This window comes from Phocoena sinus, chromosome 16 (genome assembly GCF_008692025.1).
Source record: "Phocoena sinus isolate mPhoSin1 chromosome 16, mPhoSin1.pri, whole genome shotgun sequence".
Lineage (NCBI taxonomy): Eukaryota > Metazoa > Chordata > Mammalia > Artiodactyla > Phocoenidae > Phocoena > Phocoena sinus.
Window position 1 is genome coordinate 78649625 of NC_045778.1, and position 19105 is coordinate 78668729.

Consider the following 19105-nt stretch of genomic DNA (forward strand, 5'->3'; position numbering starts at 1 on the left):
GAGCCTTCCACTCCCACCAAGAGGACTGGACTTCTAGAGACATGGAGGGCAGAACCGGAGAGACCACAGCCTGGACTCCCTGGGACCCCAAGTAGGTTCTCTGCACCCAGGTGGCTCCTCAGTATATCCACCCCAGGCTGCATCTCCAGCACTCAGTGGGATGGTTCTTACACCGAGAGATCCAAAGATTCTTTCCTATCCCAGAGGATTCCCAATATCCCAGCACCTTTGGGTCTCTGATCACAGGCTTCCTCATCAACTCTTACTAGTGTGGCCATTAGAAAATTTTAAATTACATATGCGCTCGCAATCTCTTTTCGTTGCCCAGTGCTTTGTTAACCACCACTAACCAGTGCTATCAGACTTTATTTTCTTCAGTGATGGGGAAACACCACCTCCAGAGAAAAGACAACTGCAGTTACTAGGAAGTCCTTCTTTATATCATGTAAGCTCCCCATCCATTCCTTTGACTCCTCATGGATCCTGGCTCTGCCATCCAGAGACACACACAGGCAATCCGTCCTTCCCATGACAGATCTTCACAAGAAATCTCACAAATGAGACAGTTGATGGGAAAGCACCTTGATGAGCATGAAATTCACAGAAACCTAGGCGGAAGGAAGGCTGGTGCAGATTTTGAAAGCTACGTGGGACTCTGAGAATTTTATGCTTTTCCCCCCCCCGGTAACCTGTTATGAGGCTTTAATCTTGTTCCAATTTTGAGGTCAGTCCTCTATCTTCAACACGTCTCAGAAAATCAAAAGCCCTAATGTCGCTTCTCATTTTATTAGCAACTTGGAGAGAAATACTCACAGAGTCGAGGTAGAATCCAGAGTTCTGACAGCTGTGACGATTGTCGTGTACAGAGAAGGGGAAGTTGTTATTCACTGCTTGCTGGAAAAGAGCAAGGGAAGAGATAAAAAGGCACACATCAGAACCCCAGTATGCTTCCAGAACACACCTACAGGGGCATGGAAGGAAGATGGAGGAGGCAAAGTGACCTCTAAGTAAGAATTAAACCCATCAGGGCTTCCCTGATGGCGCAGTGCTTAAGAATCCACCTGCCAATGCAGGGGACACGGGTTCAAGCCCTGGTCCGGGAAGATCCCACACGCCTCAGAGCAACTAAGCCCATGCCCCACAACTACTGAGCCCACGCACCACAGCTATTGAAGCCCGTGTGCCTAGAGCCCGTGCTCCGCAGCAAGAGAAGCCACTGCAATGAGAAACCCGTGCACCACATCGAAGAGCAGCCCCGCTCGCCACAGCTAGAGAAAGCCCTCGCGCAGCAACGAAGACACAAAGCAGCCAAAAATAAACAAAATAAATACATTTATTTAAAAAAAGAAGAAGTAAATTCATCGACAGCGATGGCGCACACGGCACAGGGTGAGGTCTTGGGTGTGTGCGTCAGCTCAAGGCTTTGAAACTCAACCTTATTGTCAGATTGCTGAAAATCATAAAAAATCCTCTTAAAAAAAAAAAAAATCCTCTTTAAAACATTTTATTGAGATACAAGGAAGGGAAAGTCTGTAGGCATGGAATTGAAAGCTGGAAAAGAGTTTTGAGGCCATCTTCTTCTTCTGCCCAATATGGATTCTAGTAGACCAGAGCTCTCTGGTCCAGGGCGGCTAAATGTGAAGTTAACCCTGTTTCTCCCTCCGGCCACTTCATGCCCCTAAAGTTGCTCATGAACTGGCCAGCAAGGAAGAACGTGCATGTTGAGAACTCTGTCCATAGGGACGTCCCTGGCGGTCCAGTGGTTAAGACTTCGCCTTCCAATGCAGGGGGTACAAGTTCAGTCCCTGGTCAGAGAGCTAAGATCCCACATGGCTCACGGCCAAAAAACCCCGAAAACATAAAACAGAAGCAATATTGTAACAAATTCAATAAAGACTTTAAAAATGGTCTACATCCAAAAAAAATCTTCACAAAGAAAAGAAAAGAACTCTGTCCATAGAGGAGCCTAAGTTTATTGTCTGGACCAGAGGTATTTCCTTTTAAAGGCTATCTGAGGTATCGTACTGACCAGTGTATGAGGTAGGATGCTACCAGAATTTAGGGGTCCAGGGAGGGCAAGTGAGCAGTTCCTTCTGAGAAAGAGCTGTCTGGTGCCAGTGGTGCCACCCCCTTGAAGAGCCAGGGGGGCACATGGCCAGCTCTCAGGACTCACCTTCTCCCGCACTTTGTAGATCGCCGGTAGCTTCTCCTCCACTTGCCGAGATAAACGTGGACTACTGGACTCTTTTAACATGGTACGTGTGATGGATTCTGGTGTCTTTTGCATTAGTCCAACGTGAGGGAACTGGAAAAACAGCACACGCCTTGATTAAAACCAGACACATCTGAATCTCTAAGCCAAGTATCAGGGCTTCCTCTGTAAAGGGATTAAAATGCAATTTGGGTGCTTCTGGCATGTGATGGAAATGGCATAATTTTTGTAATTTTCAAGTATTCTTTCCAAGACAAAAAATATTGTCATGGCCCGAGGCCACCACTGCCGGTTGTTTCAAGTTACAGGGGCCACCCTGCCGCTCGGGGCCTGGAAATGTTTCCGAGGCCTGGTGAGGAGGGTGTGGCCCCGTGAGAGGGAGTTGATGTGCTCTGAGGAGACAGAATGCATTATTTGAGATCTTCCTTGTGGTAAGGGAGCTCTCTGCACTTGGGGCCAAGGATTCAGCCCATGTTCACAGGGGTGAGCCTACCTCCTGCAGGTATGAAGTGGACCTCAGGACACGGGGAAGGGGAGGAGAGAAGGGTCACGTTGAGTCTCCATGGAGAATGGAGAATGGTAGAGGGTGGGAAGATTATTTGGATGGCTGGGGGTGGGCTTTAGCATCTCTCTATGAACAGAAGGAAAGGAAGCAGGACTGGGCCTAGGGAGGCAGAGTCCCAACAAAGGCCTGGACCAACCCCACAGGGAGCTCTAGACATGGATGCCTTCTCAGAGTCAGCCTGACGGAGTGAGGGGACTGGGCCCTTGTGAGCCTTTGTCAATCAGTCACTGGGTAGAAGAGGATGGTGGGGACCCAGGAGGTGACCTTGGGGCAGCAGCTCTTTTCAGCCAAGGAATATCTAGGGGTGGACCTCCCAGGCCACACTTTCAGCAGCTGCGCAAGTAGTCCATTCCCGAATTCCCCCTGAAGAGGGATGCGAGTGGTACTTGACAGCCACTGTAGCTCACCCCAATTTTATATAAACAGTGCCTCTTAAAAGCCACCCCAACAAAGTGGACTTTGGAGCAGGGATCTCAAGGAGAGGAATATGAATGGAAACTACAATACAAACAGAAGGCAAGACCCTGACTCTTAGTGAAAATTCCTGAAAAGGGAGGAAGCATAACGTGGTGGGTCACAAACAGTAGATTCAAACGCCCTGAGACCAATCCCAGCTCTCTCTCCCATGAGGTCAGCCTTCCGCAAGAGACTTAGTTTTTCCAGGCCCCAGTTTCTTTATCTGTCAAATGGAAATAACAATACTTATTTGATAAGGTAGATGTGATTAAGGGAGAAAATGCACGCACCCAGCGAGTGTTCAATAGCTGTTGGCAGGTTCTATTTTTGCTCACAGCTGTCCCCTCCCTTGTCACCAAACCCATTGTCACACCCAAAGCCAGTCCTTCCTTCTCTTTGGGATTATAATGATATTAGCTAACACTGCCACTCTCTCCCATTCCTTCTCAAGTCATGATATAACTGCACATCTAAGTATGGCTTTTGTTTAATTTCTGCACAGGAGTGTGTTTAGTATGCTACTATTTATGTCAAAAGGTAGAGAGATTATGTCATCTATGTGGTATACTTGGTGGGGCATTGTTGGCAGAGCAAAGGAGAACCAATTGTCCAGATGACACATAGCCTCAGAGAGATCTTGTAAACTCAGTCCTGAGTGGAAAGAAGAAACAAAATGAGATCTATAACCCAACACCATTTATGTAAATAAATAATCCATGCTCACAAAACAACAATACATAATTTACAAGAACGCATCTCAGTAAAAGAACTCCCATTATACACGTGTGAATAGCTGCCTGTGGGGTGAGCAGAGTAGGAACAGGGATCAAGGGCAAGGAGACAACCACACAAATCAACACACCATCATGTGGACGGGCTCTTCCATGGCCAAGCGACAGGGTTACCTCGGAGGAGGGCACCAGGGAAGGAAGAAGACTTTTTTGCCATCGTTTATATGTTTCTTAATGAAGTGCATCTATTAATTGCCTCGTTTTCCCAACGAAAATAATTGTATTTGTTTCTGATTAGAGTTATAATACATGCTTATGGTTTTTAAAAGTTCAAACAATAAAGAAAAACATAAGGAAGGAAGTAGAATTCCCCGGAAATCCCATCACTCTTTTCCCTTAACTCTTTTTTTTCTTTTTTTTAGCTGTGTTGGATCTTCCTTGCAGTGCGCGGGCTTCTCATTATGGTGGCTTCCCTTGCTGCAGAGCACGGGCTCCAGGCACGCAGGCTTCAGCAGTTGTAGCACACGGGCTCAGTAGCTGTGGCACATGGGCTCTAGAGTGCAGGCTCAGTAGTTGTGGTGCATGGGCTTAGTTGCTCCACGGCATGTGGGCTCTTCCTGGACCAGGGCTCAAACCCGTGTCCCCTGCATTGGCAGGCAGATTCTTAACCACTGCGCCACCAGGGAAGTCCTCCCCTTAACTCTTTGGTGACCAACTTCGTCATGCATCCTTGTGCAACTGTACACCCATATATATGCATAATTTGCACATATAGGATTGTATTATAAATGTGGCTTCAAAAATTATAAATTTATAAAATTATAAATGTGACCTTTTTATTTATTTTTCTGATCTCTGTTTTACTTTTTTATTTGAATTTTATCTATTTTTTATACAGCAGGTTCTTATTAGTTACCTATTTTATACGTATTAGTGTGTATATGTCAATCCCAATTCATCCCCCCACCCCCACCCACCCTGGTTTCCTTCCTTGGTGTCCATACGTTTGTTCTCTACATCTGTGTCTCAACTTCTGCCCTGCCAACCGCTCCATCTGTACCATTTTTCTAGATTCCACATATATGCGTTAATATATATTTGTTTCTCTCTTTCTGACTTACTTCACTCTGTATGACAGTCTCTAGGTCCATCCACGTCTCTACAAATGACCCAATTTCGTTTCTTTTTACGGCTGAGTAATATTCCATTGTATGTATGTGCCACATCTTCTTTATCCATTCATCTTTCGATGGACGTTTAGGTTGCTTCCATGTCCTGGCTATTGTAAATGGTGCAGCAATGAACATTGGGGTGCATATGCCTTTTTGAATCATGGTTTTCTCAGGGTATATGCCCAGTAGTGGGATTGCTGGGTCATATGGTAGTTCTATTTTTAGATTTTTAAGGAACGTCCATAGTGGCTGCACCAATTTACATTCCCACCAACAGTGCAGGAGGGTTCCCTTTTCTCCACACCCTCTCCAGCATTTGTTGTTTGTAGATTTTCTGATGATACCCATTCTGACTGGTGGGAGGTGATCCCTCATTGTGGTTTTGATTTACAATAAATGCTTTTTTATAATTTAATGGTAACTTTTGGTTTCTGTTTCCTTCCCCTTCTTGTCACCCCCACCAACACCCCAGATAACAGTGAGAACAATAGTAATGACGATAGCTCTCGTACGATCCTTTACAAACACCCGTACCTACAAAATGGACTTACACTGCTTTATAAAAATTGGACCATATGATACACACTATTTTACACCTTGCTTTTCTCACTTAACAATATACCCCAGAAATTTTTCAAAAGCAACCTACACATTTCTAATTCATATATATTTTTCTAATTCATTATATATTTTTTAATGCTTTTAAACAATTTTTAAGTAAATATAAATAATACGGAGGGCCTCCAGACTCAGAACCTTTCCCTTTTCCCCTCCTCCAATCTGATTTTCCAAGTTATGGAAAATCAGGCCAAGGTGGGGAGTTTTTCTACATCACGAAGGATCCCTGTCACCAGCTAAATGACGACTGACTTGAGTTCATTTGTATTCTGCAAGTCCGTGGACTAAATCACTGTAAAAAAAAAAATGGCTCTAGCATTTTAATTTCACTCTTTTAAAATATATACTTAATGGCTATAACATGATAGCTGTGAAATAAACCCTTCTGTTAGATATTGTAACCGTGAAATACAGCTTTTTAACTAGTTGGCAGTGAAATTTTTGCTGCATTCAATCACTCAATGACTGAAATATTAAATAGGAAGGTGAAAGTGTGTGCAGAGAGCCTTTTCTACCTAGTAACAGCCAGATTACCACCAGCAAGGTCAACTGCGAAATGACTGTCACCTCCAGTGTGGCAATTCGTCTCCCAAATGGGCTGCTGCTGATGCAAAGCCAACAATTTCTTTAATTTTCCCAACAATTTACTTTGGGAAACTTCACGTCAGCACTATCCTTTTTATGCTCTTAGGAGCCGGCAGCAGAAAGGACCCACACCAAAGGCTCCCCACTTAAACTGGGCCCAGGTACATTCCTGGGACACCAATAGGAGATGCAACGTTCTTTCTCTATTTCTGCCTTATAACAGAACCCTGACTTTGTTTGGGGTGGCAACGTGGTTGGTTAAAAAATACCCCCCCAAACTCCCTTGCAGCTAAATTGGCCATGTGACCAGTTGAAACGAAAGCAGAAGTCTGTGGGTGGGGCTCGTGGGAAAGAGATTGTTTCCCCTAGAAAATGGGGCAAACTTAGCTGACAGCTGCCTTCCATCTATTTATCCGTTGACTTTCCTCTTTCCGGTAAATCCGTTGATTTACCTGCCTGAGTTGACACACTGCACTAAGGATAACAGGACAGGAGGCTGAAAAGAACCTGGGCCTTTGACAACGCCCTAGGGCATCTGTACCAGCCCTGAACTGCCTCCCTCTGCACTGATTGTTACTAGAGAAACACAGACCCCTGTCTGGATAAGGCACCGTAGTCAGCTTTTTATAATATTCAGTCAAACACAGCCCTAACTGATACTGTAGGTGATAAAAAGAGGCCAAGCTATTTAGTCTGAGAAGCTTACGTTGTCTCTTCCTAACCAATTAGTGTATGTAGTTCACGTTATGTCCCATTTTACTTTGGCTGCCATGAAACTCAGAGTCAAATGTTATATCCAAATAGCTACTGTTTAGGCCATATGGCCTGCATGTCTATGTGACATATTTTCCCAGTCTCAGCCTCTTAAATTATATTTAAACTGGTTCTGAATTCTTATTTTTATATACTTTACTACTTTATTGTGAATATTTTCCATTCATTACTTTAAATCTGTGAAATGGAGCAGGGTATACAAGAAAGAATATCAGTATAAATATATATCCCTTGGGATCTGTGGGGGATTGGTTCCCCCCATCCCACCTTGTGGGTATCAAAATCCAAGGATGCTCAGGTCCCTTAGTTGCCCTTCAGTACCCGTGGGTTCTGCATGGTGGACATATATACATATATATATTACATATCTACATATGTTATATATTATCTATATAATAGCAAGTATTGAGTGGTTACTATGTTTCCATTGTATTATACTAAGCACCTTTGTATGAATTATCTCATTAATCCCCACCATGGCCTCTAACCTTAGTCTATTATGCTCCCATTTAACAGACAAAGAGACTGAGATTTAGAAAGACTAAGTTGCTTAGGGTTTTTAAAGCCTTCAGGCCCAAATTTTCCAAGATGTTTTCCATTTTTCTTTTTCCTTTTAAACAAACAAATTTAAAAAAAATTTTCTATGTATTACTGCCCTGGAAGAGGCTAGTACCGCTATTTTCTGTGATACAACCAGTGGGGAAAAGAAAAGACAAAGATAACCAGCCTCATGGAGTTTATATAATAAATTATATAGTGTGTCAGAAGATAGATATTATAGAAAAGAGAAAACGCAGAGCGCACACCAGTTACTGCTTAGTGAACAGTCACAAGTTGCCAGCCTGCTGAGCGCTTTACACTCAGATTAATTTCATTTGATCCTCCCAAGGATACTATGAGATTCCCATTTCACAGATGAAGGAACTGAGGCTGGGTGAAGTGATTTGTCAGACGTCATACTATGGTAAGTAGCAGAAGTGTCCTGACCACACCCACGTGGCCTGAGAAAGATGAGAGAGGGCATCATCCTTCTTACCCATCTTCCATCCTTGTCTAAAGGTGGGTTGAAGCGTCTCCCTTTGGGCATTTTCTGCAGGAAGCTGAAGGGGGCTGAGGTTGGCTCTCTTATCCCTCCATCGCCTCATGAGTTCTATACCTGGGAAGCCACTCCTCCTTGCTCCTGACCTTTAATTCTCAGCCTCTACCAGGAGGGGAAGTCCGGGAGTGGTCCCTGTTGTCATAGCATCAGAGCCCACCCATCACAATGGGGGAGGAGAGCGGGTGTTCCAAGCCTCCCAAGGGCTCCTGCCTCGGGTCACTTGCAGCTGCCGCTCCCCAGCGTGTAAGCCTCCAGGTCCCAGGTGAGAAAGCCATACACACAGGTCGCACAGGTGTGGACCAGACAGTCTTGAGATAATGGCGAACTCTGTACCCTCCAAATCCTCTGATGACTTCTGAGTTGAATATCCTCACGGTAACCATCTATTCCAACCTCTTAGTTTTCAGAGAAGTGAGTTGACTCTGCCTTGTCTACACCCAGCCAGGACTCAGGCCTCCCCACGTGCTCCTTTCCCGGCTGCCTGCACGTCCCAGCTCACCCACTGTGACTCCCCTACTGCTCACTGCTGAGGCCATGAGGCCATGAGGAAGCAGCAGTCATGAGTAGTTAGTAAAGAGAGCTGACCTTCCTCTTGGGGCCCGGACACTCAAGTCCTACCTCACTTCTACTCAGTTACGTGATTTCTGCTTTTCTTTCCCCTCCCTCCCTCCCTTCCTTCATTTCTTTCCATCTTTCCTTTTTTTTTTTGCGGTACGCGGGCCTCTCACTGTTGTGGCCTCTCCCGTTGCGGAGCACAGGCTCCGGACGCGCAGGCTCAGCGGCCATGGCTCATGGGCCCAGCCGCTCCGTGCGGCATGTGGGATCTTCCCAGACCGGGGCACGAACCCGTGTCCCCTGCATCGGCAGGCGGACTCTCAACCACTGCGCCACCAGGGAAGCCCCTTCCTTCCTTTTTTAAATTCTGTGTCTTGACAATTCTCTTGGCTACTCCATGTGAAAATAAGAGTAAACATCAATGGGAGAATTTGTCCAACTCTCTGTTTTTTGCTAAGAAATTGTGTCCTCAAGACCCTCTTCCCCTAATCATCGACGAGGGTGTCCTAACAAGAGTTGCCGTGTTAGTGATATGGGACCTCTCCTCTGGCCAGCACCGACGGCCCAGAGAGCTGTGTTCCTGGCTGAGATGCCTGAGGTGGAACACAGACTGAAACTGAGCAGGTGTTAGTAACCATCTCCGCTTACAGATGAGGAAAGGGAGTCTCAGAGAGGTGCAGGGACGCACCCATAGTCACACAGCTCATTTGTAGCAAAGTCCAAACTAGAACCCAGATGTACTGAGGCCGATTTCAATGCCAGCATCAAACAGGATTCGTTTCACTGCACTTCCCTGACCACATTAAATTACTGGGCAGTGAATTTTCTAGGATTGCTTTTAACTCCCTTTCTTTAATCTGCATGAAACTGGGCCTCTTAGCCATGATCCCTCCTCACTGTGAGCTCTGGCAGGCCAGGGGTCAAATGACTGCCATCATGTGCTCCTCCGGTGGGATGGCCCTCCCTCCCCAGTGGATGTCATGCCAGGGAGCTCTGCACAAATGGAGGGGAAGGATGAGTGCCGAATGCTGCTTCTCCCACATCAAGAGACTGGGAGCAAAGCAATAAGGAGGGAGGGAGCTGAAGACTGACACTAAAGACCTAGCAACGGTGCCACTTCCAAACCCTAGTATTTCACAGACATTCCCTTTGTCTCCACCGATGGAGCAGAAAATCCTTTAGATCTAAAATCCCGTTTCTAAATATATTCTTCATCTCCTCTGTATTTAGTCTTATGTTCTATTAAACAAGGTATACAATCACTGGTTAAGGTGTATTCCAATTTTCCCCTGTTGAACGATTGTTTAAAATTCTAAAAGATTTGTCCAAGAAAATCAAAAGCAAATAAAGAAAACCTGGCCAGGAAAAATGAAATTCCAGTTTTTTCCAGCTAGGGTTTCCTAGCTGCAGATCGGGGTGGGGTTGTTCATTGTTGATGTTATTCTTTTCGGAGGTTTGAATTACTGAGCTGAACTTGGAGACCCACTCTGAAAACAAGTCCTGTAGCACTCAGGGCACTAAGATCACTGGGGCCGGGAACACCGGAGGGTGGAGCTCCATCCTGCTTTGGGTCTTTGCAGGAGCTGGGCCCTGCTCAGAATGCAGTGACGCAACACCGCCTGTTAAAGGTAGCTGTGAAGGCAGTGCTGAGACATGGGCACGTTCATTCAACAAATACTGACGGGAAGACCCACTGTGTGCCAGCACTGTGTTCAAACAGTGGTAAGACAATCACCAAAATCAACTTTTCATAAGTAGTAAATCATGGATTTGCCAATACATCAGATGACTAGGACCCCCAATTATTGATTAACCAAAAATTATTTTCAGTGCGTTATCTACAACATTTGTATCTAATTGTTCCACCCAATGTATTTTTTGAAATGACAGCTGTTGTGTACTTTGACTTTCAGATCTTTTACATCCAAAGTGTCAGGGACCTTATGAAAAGCAGCTGTGCCTATCTCTTCCACGTGTTTTCAGGGCACAGTGCCATTCCTCGTTTTAATTAGCAAGTTGCTGTCTTTGGTGGGAAAGTGGTGGAACCACGGGTGTGTTTTCACACACGCATCGGCCACGTGCCCAGGTGTGCTGCCCACACAACTCTCACACCTGCACACACGGGCACGCTGCAGTTCATCATGCCACCAAAAGTTTTACCTCCACCTTCACGTCCACAAATCCCAGACGACTTAACTTGCATATGGGAAAAGCCGAGCCATCTGCATGTAAAATGTTGAGCATCTGAGAAATTCTCAGGCATCTGAATGATAAAACACATTTTCTTTTCACCCTGCGAGGTAAACTATCTGGATACTTTCTGCAAATAGCAACAGAATTGAGGTGACTCAATTGTACGTTTTTCTTATGGTTCATGATTCGTACAGAACTCATGGAAATTACAATGGATGCACAACCCATTTGCACATCATCTTGAAAAGTACTCAGGCACCTGTCACGTGAAGCACATTTTTTGTTTGCTTGTTTTACCCTATGTTGCAAACTATCTGGAAAATCAACTGCATCTCTCTCCCTTCCACTCAAGAAAACAATTCCTGGATCAAGACAAGTAAGACGAATTGAAAGACAAGAAGGAGAACTTGACCAACCTGGAAGTTTGTGCAGTTGAAAGGTAGAAACAGTAACATTTATAAAAACGCTTGACTCTGCTGACACGCGTGAGTCGGTAAGGATGTGAGACATTGCCCAGGTAATGACAATTTTTGATAACCTTGCTGAGACGTGAATCGCTCTAAACTTTTCAAATCGCGTCTAGAGAAGCTTTTGGTTCATTGGTAACTTGGAGAATTGGTCACTCAAAACATTGCTGCCATCTAGCAAATTGTACTGGACACAGTTAAGGTCACAGTAAGTACTGTCGCTGTCCTCACGATGCTGGCTCTCTTGTGGGGAGACAGACATTACCACACAGATAATTGGTTATAGTTATGAGAGGTACTGGGTGCTCAAGACCATGTGACAGTGGGACCTGCACGAATCTGAAGGGGGACCAGGAAGGTGATGAAGAAATGAAGAATGACTTCAATGAACTGAGGGGAGCACGGCCAGGTGGAGGGAGAGCCCGTCAGAGGCCCTGATATTGGGTGGAGCTTGACTCACCCAGGAACCAAAAGGAGGTCAGAGGACCACGCAGGGTGGAGACGATTGAGGAAAAAGCAGAAGGCAGGCCACTCAGGGCCTCCAGGCCATCCAAGAGCTGTGGACCGGCACCTTGCCCTTTGTGACCCTGACCAGCTGGCCAATGTCGGTAACAGAGACGTGAGGAACAGGTAACAACAACACGCCAGTTGAGAACTTTTGCTTTTTTAGAAAAATCACCTTAGAAATAAGACTCACCCTCAGGATGCAGCAGGCGTGCCGAGTTTCTTCTTTCTCCAAATTCTGAAAAAGACAGGTGGAAATATTTAGTTTGATTTCCATTTCTCCACTGGATGCGTTTGTTATTCCTATTTTCACTTCTGTGTTTCCGTGTTTGTTGAGGTTTACGTGAAGACTCGATGCTATCGTTTCCACCCCCTGGAAAGACAGCAGCTTTTGCCCTCTCGCACTTTGAACGGGACAGTCCTCCGAAGACACAGAATAAAAGACAGCAGTAATTACAAGTGTGGTTCAGAACAGAGAGCACTGGAATGGAAAATGCCGGCCTCCACGATCATAAAGCAAAACAGTCAAATAAATATATATTTTTCAGCTGAAGAGGAAATGAAGAGTGTCTCGGAACGTGACGGTCAGTTCATCTCCATCCCACGCGGGGAGGAGAGAGAGGAGGTGAGGTCCCTCAACGAAGAAGAGATCTGTAGGTCTTTTAAGATCCCCTCTCTCCTCTTACCGTGTACCATAAAACATAACGGCGATTTCAGCACCTTGGCAGCAAACTGTGAGCTAATAAAAGAGCCTTGTTACAAAGATAATAAGACAAAGTCATAAATGACAGACGTGGGCTGAGTCCTGACGTTACACCCCAACTTCTCCAGCTCGACCGGGACCCGAGGCTCGTCCATTCAGTAAATTGCGTGGATGGCCACCAATCTGTCCTTGCCTCCTTGCTCTTTCTTCACATTCCAGGCTATTTCTGTCACCGGGGGTGCCTTGAAAAGGCAGATAGGAAATGTACACAGCATCAAGCCTTGCGACGTTGCCTTCGCGAGGTCTTTTTTCCCCTACTTCCTTCTAAGTTGGCTGTGAGGTAAGGAACCTTCCCACCACCAAGGCCTCACTGCTCCAGGTGTGGTCCTTGGACCAGCAACCCAAGCACCACTTGGGAGTTTATTAGAAATGCAGAGTCTCAGGTCCATGCCCAGACCTACTGCATTTTAACAAGACGCCCGGGTGATCTGTGTGCACATGGAGTTTGAGAAGCACGACCCTGGAGAATCTCAAGGCCTTGGTCAGTGCTTGAGACTTTCTCGGTCTTTCTGTGAAAAGACAGAGGATTCAGGGCACCCGTGGGCCCATTTGACCTTGTACCTACAGAGAAGAATTGCAGCCTAATTCCTGGGCAAGGATCACTGTCCTTTTAGACTTTTAAAGATTTGGAAACTCAAGTAGGAGGCTAAAAGAGTTTATATCCTATTTTCCTAGGAGGTCTTCCCTTCGGCGCTTAAAACCGTTCTAGAAGGCATAACACCGACCTCAGCGTGCCTAATACGGAAGTAGGGAAGTAGAGGTTTTCCCCCAGAGGACCCTGAGACACATGCTGTTTCTTTGCACAGTTATATAAACAGGCTGCCGTGTGGTTGTCTTAACGTTTCATTTAGATTCCTACCCCATTGGTTCAACGGTGGCAAATGATAGTAAACCAAATTCATGGTTCCGCCATGCCATGGTCCAGTCGTTTTGACGGTGGCAGAACGACCCCATCGGGGCTGTGCGCCTAATTAAGTACCTAGTCAATAACCCGCTCCCTCGGGACCAAGCCATTTGCTTTCTCCATCGTGGGAACAGGATCAAACTGGGCAGTGAATGTGGGCAGTTCCTGCAGGAAGAACTCATATGAGGTGAGGACGGATTGATTGGAATTAGTTATTTCAGAACCAGCGCTGGAGACGGCAGAAAGCGCTTTCCTTCCTCAGGTGATTCCAATAATCCTTCACAAAGGCGAGACAAGGACCACGTCCAGCTCGCCAGGGGCACACGCACGTGGACCATTTAGAGCAAGCATCCCAATGTGCGGGCGTGTGTGTCTCCAGGGAGGGCTCAGAAATTGGGGAACAGACCATCGTTGGTATGTTGGCATGCACACAGCTCACGGCTGCACGAGGTCTCTAATTGTTTTGCAGTGAGATAAGAGCTCTCCGTTTTATCCGGAGTCTCAGGACAGCTTACTGACTGCACTGTCTGGCTGTACAGCACATAATAGCATTGTTAGGGGAAATGTCAGCACAGGCACTGAAGGGTGGAAAAACATGAAATCAGATTTCTCACATGACGAGGGCTTGGACAGTAGCTGGGCTTTTTTGCTCCCACTGAATGGGGCCGAGGATTCTTTTCAGGCTGATTCAATCAGACACCGCATAGTGTTTGTCCAGCCAACCCAGCGTGCAGTGAACACATTTTAACAAGTCACCTCCTCTTCCTCCTCCCAGAAAGAGGTCTGGGGCGGGCAGACACTTTACCAGTCGCTTCACAGAGAAATCGTTTTCATAACATCCCGAGCCTCTTAAGACTTCACGTTGTATTCTTACATCAGCCATCTGCTAGGGTAGATGCATCCATACGACATCTTCCGCTGGCACAATTAAAAGAGATTCTCTCCGTTCGAACCTTGTGTTACATTTACATTCAAAGTTACGTTGCTCTCTCTTTGCCCTTGCCCTCAAGGAATTGTGGGAATTCAAGTTAATAGGCTTTTAATGGTTCTGTGATAACTGTGATTATAAATTGTGAATCAGATTGCGGGAGCATCGAAGTTCAGCTGCATCTCATGCAAAGACATCACCGTTGCTTTTGATCCTCGGTTGAAATTTGGTTTCCAGTGTTCAGACACCACCACTGTAAAAAAATAAAAAATAAAAGCCACCTCATTTGCTTTACAATTGCTTTGATAACAATTTTAAAGCCTTTAAACACACATTTTCCTTTTGATATATTAGCAGTATTTAGAAACACATCCTGTTGCTAAAAATTAAATTTCAAAGTCTACAATTGTATTTCCTGCTTCCTTTTAGACGCTGGGTTTATTTAAAACACATGCAACATGTTAGACACGTGTGCGCACACACACACACACACACACACACTCACACGTACTCATGCGCTGCCTTCAACATTTCACTGCCAAATATTTAGAAATAAATTTTTACTGAGTTCTCTGAACGTGTAATTACTGCTTTGAGGCTAGTTAATGAAAATATACTTTTCTTTGAAACATGTTGGCTCTACTAAATAAGCCTTTCCTTGTGAGTCCATAGATGAATCGATGGTGAGCCTCCTTGAAAAAAAGAGGCATTCTGATCATTGTTGCCAGATGTCTCAAGCAAGCCTGCCAAGCTGGGGCCAGAAACACAGCCTTAAAATAGTAGGCACGGAACTGCACCATCAGCCAATTAGGGCCCTTAGAGCAAATTAGCTCTCATTTCCCATTGGCCAGAGCAACTGTGACTTGTGCACCGACAGCCCGGGAACATTCCAGTGAGCATCTCCTACTGTGGCCAACTGTTGCTGGCATCCGAAAAGGCCGCAGAGAACAGTCAGACCCCAGTTTTAAAAAACTGCCGTGCTGAAACACCTCAACTCACTTCCCAGGAAGATCCCCACGGCCAATCCTGGAGAGCAGGGCATTGTCTAAGGCAAAATAATCCCTGTGGGTAGAATGGTTCCACACGGCAAAGCCCTCACAAAGTTGGCCTCTAGAGAGAAGGTTGTACTCTCAGGTAAGAGAGCCCTTACCTACAGGCCATCCTTGAGGAGAAATCAATGAGGTTGGTTCAGTGGGAAATCCACAAGAATGGAAGCTGAGTGATCGAGCAACAGACAGTACATGATCTCCAGTTGGAGGTTGCATTCAACATCAATTTTAAAAGAGACATTTGAACAAAAAGCCACGGGAAGCATCGAACCCTTAAAGACCAGTTCATCTGTAAGGAACAAAGGACCACTGAAGCAGAAAGTCGCATCTACAAAGGTCACCTCTTGGTAACACATACCCCACTGGGCAGTCGGGAGCACCTTAGACCCTGTCCAGTGGTGCTGCCAGCACTGACAGCAAAGAGTGATTTTGTTGCAACAGCTCTCCAAAAGCCTTAAAAACATCCATGCTTATGATCCAGTCATTTTACTTCTGAAAATGTACCACAAGAAGATACCCACATGTTTGCACAAAGATGTAGCCCGAAGTGCACTCATTAAACTATTTGCTAGAGAAAAAAAAAATTGAAACATAGAGTCGAACCCAATGCAGTCATGAAAAACATAGAAGAATGACAACAGAAAAGTGTTTACATTGCATTGTACAGTCAAAAAGAAAGGTAAATACTTCTACAGGATGATCCTCTTTTGTAAAAATGTACATACATATTCATGGAAAGTGGAAAGTTACACTAAAATTTTAGAATTAATTGAATTTCTTTTTTTCCTTCATTGAGCTTTTCCAAATTTCCATGATGAGCATGTATTGTTATTGTGGTAGGAAATAAAGCTAAAAGAATTTAAAAAGAAGGTATAGCAAAGCAAGTAATGCATGATCAATGTCTTGCAGTTCAGGCCTGGACAAGGAGAAGGGCATGTAAATTAAGCTATAAAGTATACAGAATCCGTGATGTCTGCTTAGAGCAGAGAGGGCTAGACTGACTATGGTCAAATCATGAATTTACACGTGTTCCAGGAATGTGTTTTACAGGCAATCCTCCACATTGCGTCAGGTGCTGAAGGTACCATGGTCAATTATCAGTGGTTCATACTCTAGAGGGCCCACGGCCTGAATGAGGAATGCGTCCACACTTCCAAAGAAGCATTTCATTCCACCCTGGTGGCAGGCAAAGTTCCCCCGTCAGCTCTAGTGGAATCCACCTTAATAAGCTTTGCCTTATGGAAAGTAAAATCATATAAAGCTTAAAGTCAGCAGCAGCCTGACCCTTGTCCTTAGCCCAGACTTTTAAGAGTAAGGCCTTGAAGTCAAACAGTGAGGAATAATGCAGTTCCAAGTTCCAGCAGTAGCTCTGGAAGCTCTCTAGCTGCTGAGGTCTTTAAGCAGGAATGCTAAGACATGCTCAAACGTCTTCACGGGCTCTTCTGAATACCATCTGGAACTGTCAGTGCTTCATATCCTCAGGAATCAGACCCCAAAACGGTAGATCAGGCCAATTTGGGATACCCCTCCTCTCCACTACTGAAAAGCTTTTGCCATGATTTCTCTGATACAAGTGTTAATTTTTATGGTTAATAGATCACCTGACAGACTTCCACCTGACAGGGGGTTAAGGCAGGCCCCAAGGGCACTGGCCAAGTGATCAAGGCCAAGGCTCAGTCCTAAGGACCAGAGTTGATAACTTCCATATTTAATTCATTCCATTATTAATCAACATCATTTAAAGTAACATACTTCTCTGTTAAACAAAATAGGCATTTTCATCCTGCATCTTTGTTGACCATGTTTTCTGGATTTTAGTGCAGTTGGACTCTTCGGTCTGAAAAAATTGCCAACCTCTGTTCTAACCCAATCCAGTGGAGGAAAACAGAGTTTTTAAAAGCGTATCTTGAATTATCTGTTGTGTGTTCTCTAAGTTGTACAGTGAAGTAAAAGCCACCTGAATGCTAGTACCTCAATATTTCTCAATATTCTCAATATTGCTCTGCAGGACAAAACTTCCAACATTTAGAAATGTATAAGCAGTGGCAAAAACCCTGGGGAATCCCACGCAGGGATGGCGTCTGGAGGCAGTGCTGGCCGGTGGGTGAGAACGCAGCATGGGACGCTTGCAGCCCAGCACCGCCACTTGGTGTGCGACCTCGAGCAAGTTACTTAATCTCTTTGTGCATCAGTTTTACCACCTGTAACATGGAAATAAAAAACGAGTACCTACCGCTTTGGGTTATTGTAAGGATTGAAGCTGTTGATACGGGTCACATGCACACAAAAAAGTGCCTGACACGCAGTTAGGTGGAAATAAACGTTAGCTCTTTTGACCATATGTTACCGGTCCCCCAAAGTGCATGAGTTTTGTCAAGAGGCCCATGGGAACCCAGTGGCGGCGAGGGCAGAAGGAGGAGGGGCCTAGGGAATCAGAGGTGGGCAGGACCAGAGCTAAGGACCCGTTCTGAGGCCTCTCCATAGAGTCGGGGCTTTGGGATGTAAAGGAGGCTGTGGCAGAGGTAGATGCCCTCCGGGCCAACCAGAAAAGCCCACCAAGAAGACATCCTAATTCTCAAAGATGGCTTCTCCAGGATTCCCCCAGGCCCTGACCTTGGATTCTGCCTCTCATTCTCTTCCTGGTTCAGACATGAGACCCCCTGCAGCTGGCATCCGTTCTTCTTATGACTTGGAGGTAGTGGGGTGCAGCCAGGTGGCATGTGAGTGGGTTGAGGGTGAGGAGCAGTGCTGTGCAGAAGGGGCCCCCCAAGCACCACACGGGGAGCCTGTAAGTCTCAAAGGCAAATATGGATTCTGTACAGCTTTGCTAATGGAAAGGCTTGCTTCAGTCTGAATTGAGGTCTTCCAAGCAAAATCACCAGCAGTGACAGGCTCTTCAATATGGGATCTAGCCACAGGCCAAAGATCAAGCTTCACTGAACCAGAGAGAGGGAAAAAATGACAGCCGGACATCTTCTTTTTCCGCACACAGACTGTAATCAGCTCTCCACAAGGTCATCCTGGAACTCCAAGGACAGTCCAGACCCTCCTGGCTCTCCTCAGTAATGGACGGAGGCAATGGTGCAGATAATCCAGCCAAATGGGGGGTAGTCCAAAAGCCATTTCCATTTGGCCTTGGGAGAAGTTTCCGTGCTCATTCTGAGTGTGGGTGTATGCGAGCCTCCCTGCCAGATCTGGGGCGCACGTTGAGGTCTGGGCAGGTCCCAAGCTGAGGTTACCCTCAGAGGGAGGCATCTCCCAGCAGCAGCTGTGTGGACTGTGGCCACTGCAGAGCACGGGCGGCTTTGCTGGCAGTTCAGGATGGGATGTGGGTAGGGGTTCTCCACCTGCCCCCTTCCCTGGTCCATTCTCCATCCTTGTCTGACTTGTCCAGAGGGCTGACCCTGCCAACAGCATCACCTGGGCTCCTTTGCCTTCTGGCTTTCTGGCAGGTTTGAGTGATAGGACGCGGGAGAAGAGAAAGGTGGGAAAACCTGGGATATCTCTTCCCTACTTCCTTCCTGTTCTGG

The 19105-nt window shown here is 45.8% G+C and overlaps 1 protein-coding gene across 1 annotated transcript; it reads right to left on the minus strand.

The window, feature by feature from the left end:
• Positions 1-663: 663 nt before the first annotated feature.
• Positions 664-8307, minus strand: TEX36 (testis expressed 36). Its single transcript, XM_032609222.1, has 3 exons — positions 8150-8307; positions 2174-2305; positions 664-894 (listed from the first exon to the last, which is right to left on the minus strand). Exons 1-3 carry the CDS (start codon positions 8198-8200, stop codon positions 703-705), a joined length of 375 nt encoding a protein of 124 aa, XP_032465113.1. The 5' UTR covers positions 8201-8307; the 3' UTR covers positions 664-702.
• Positions 8308-19105: the final 10798 nt, after the last annotated feature.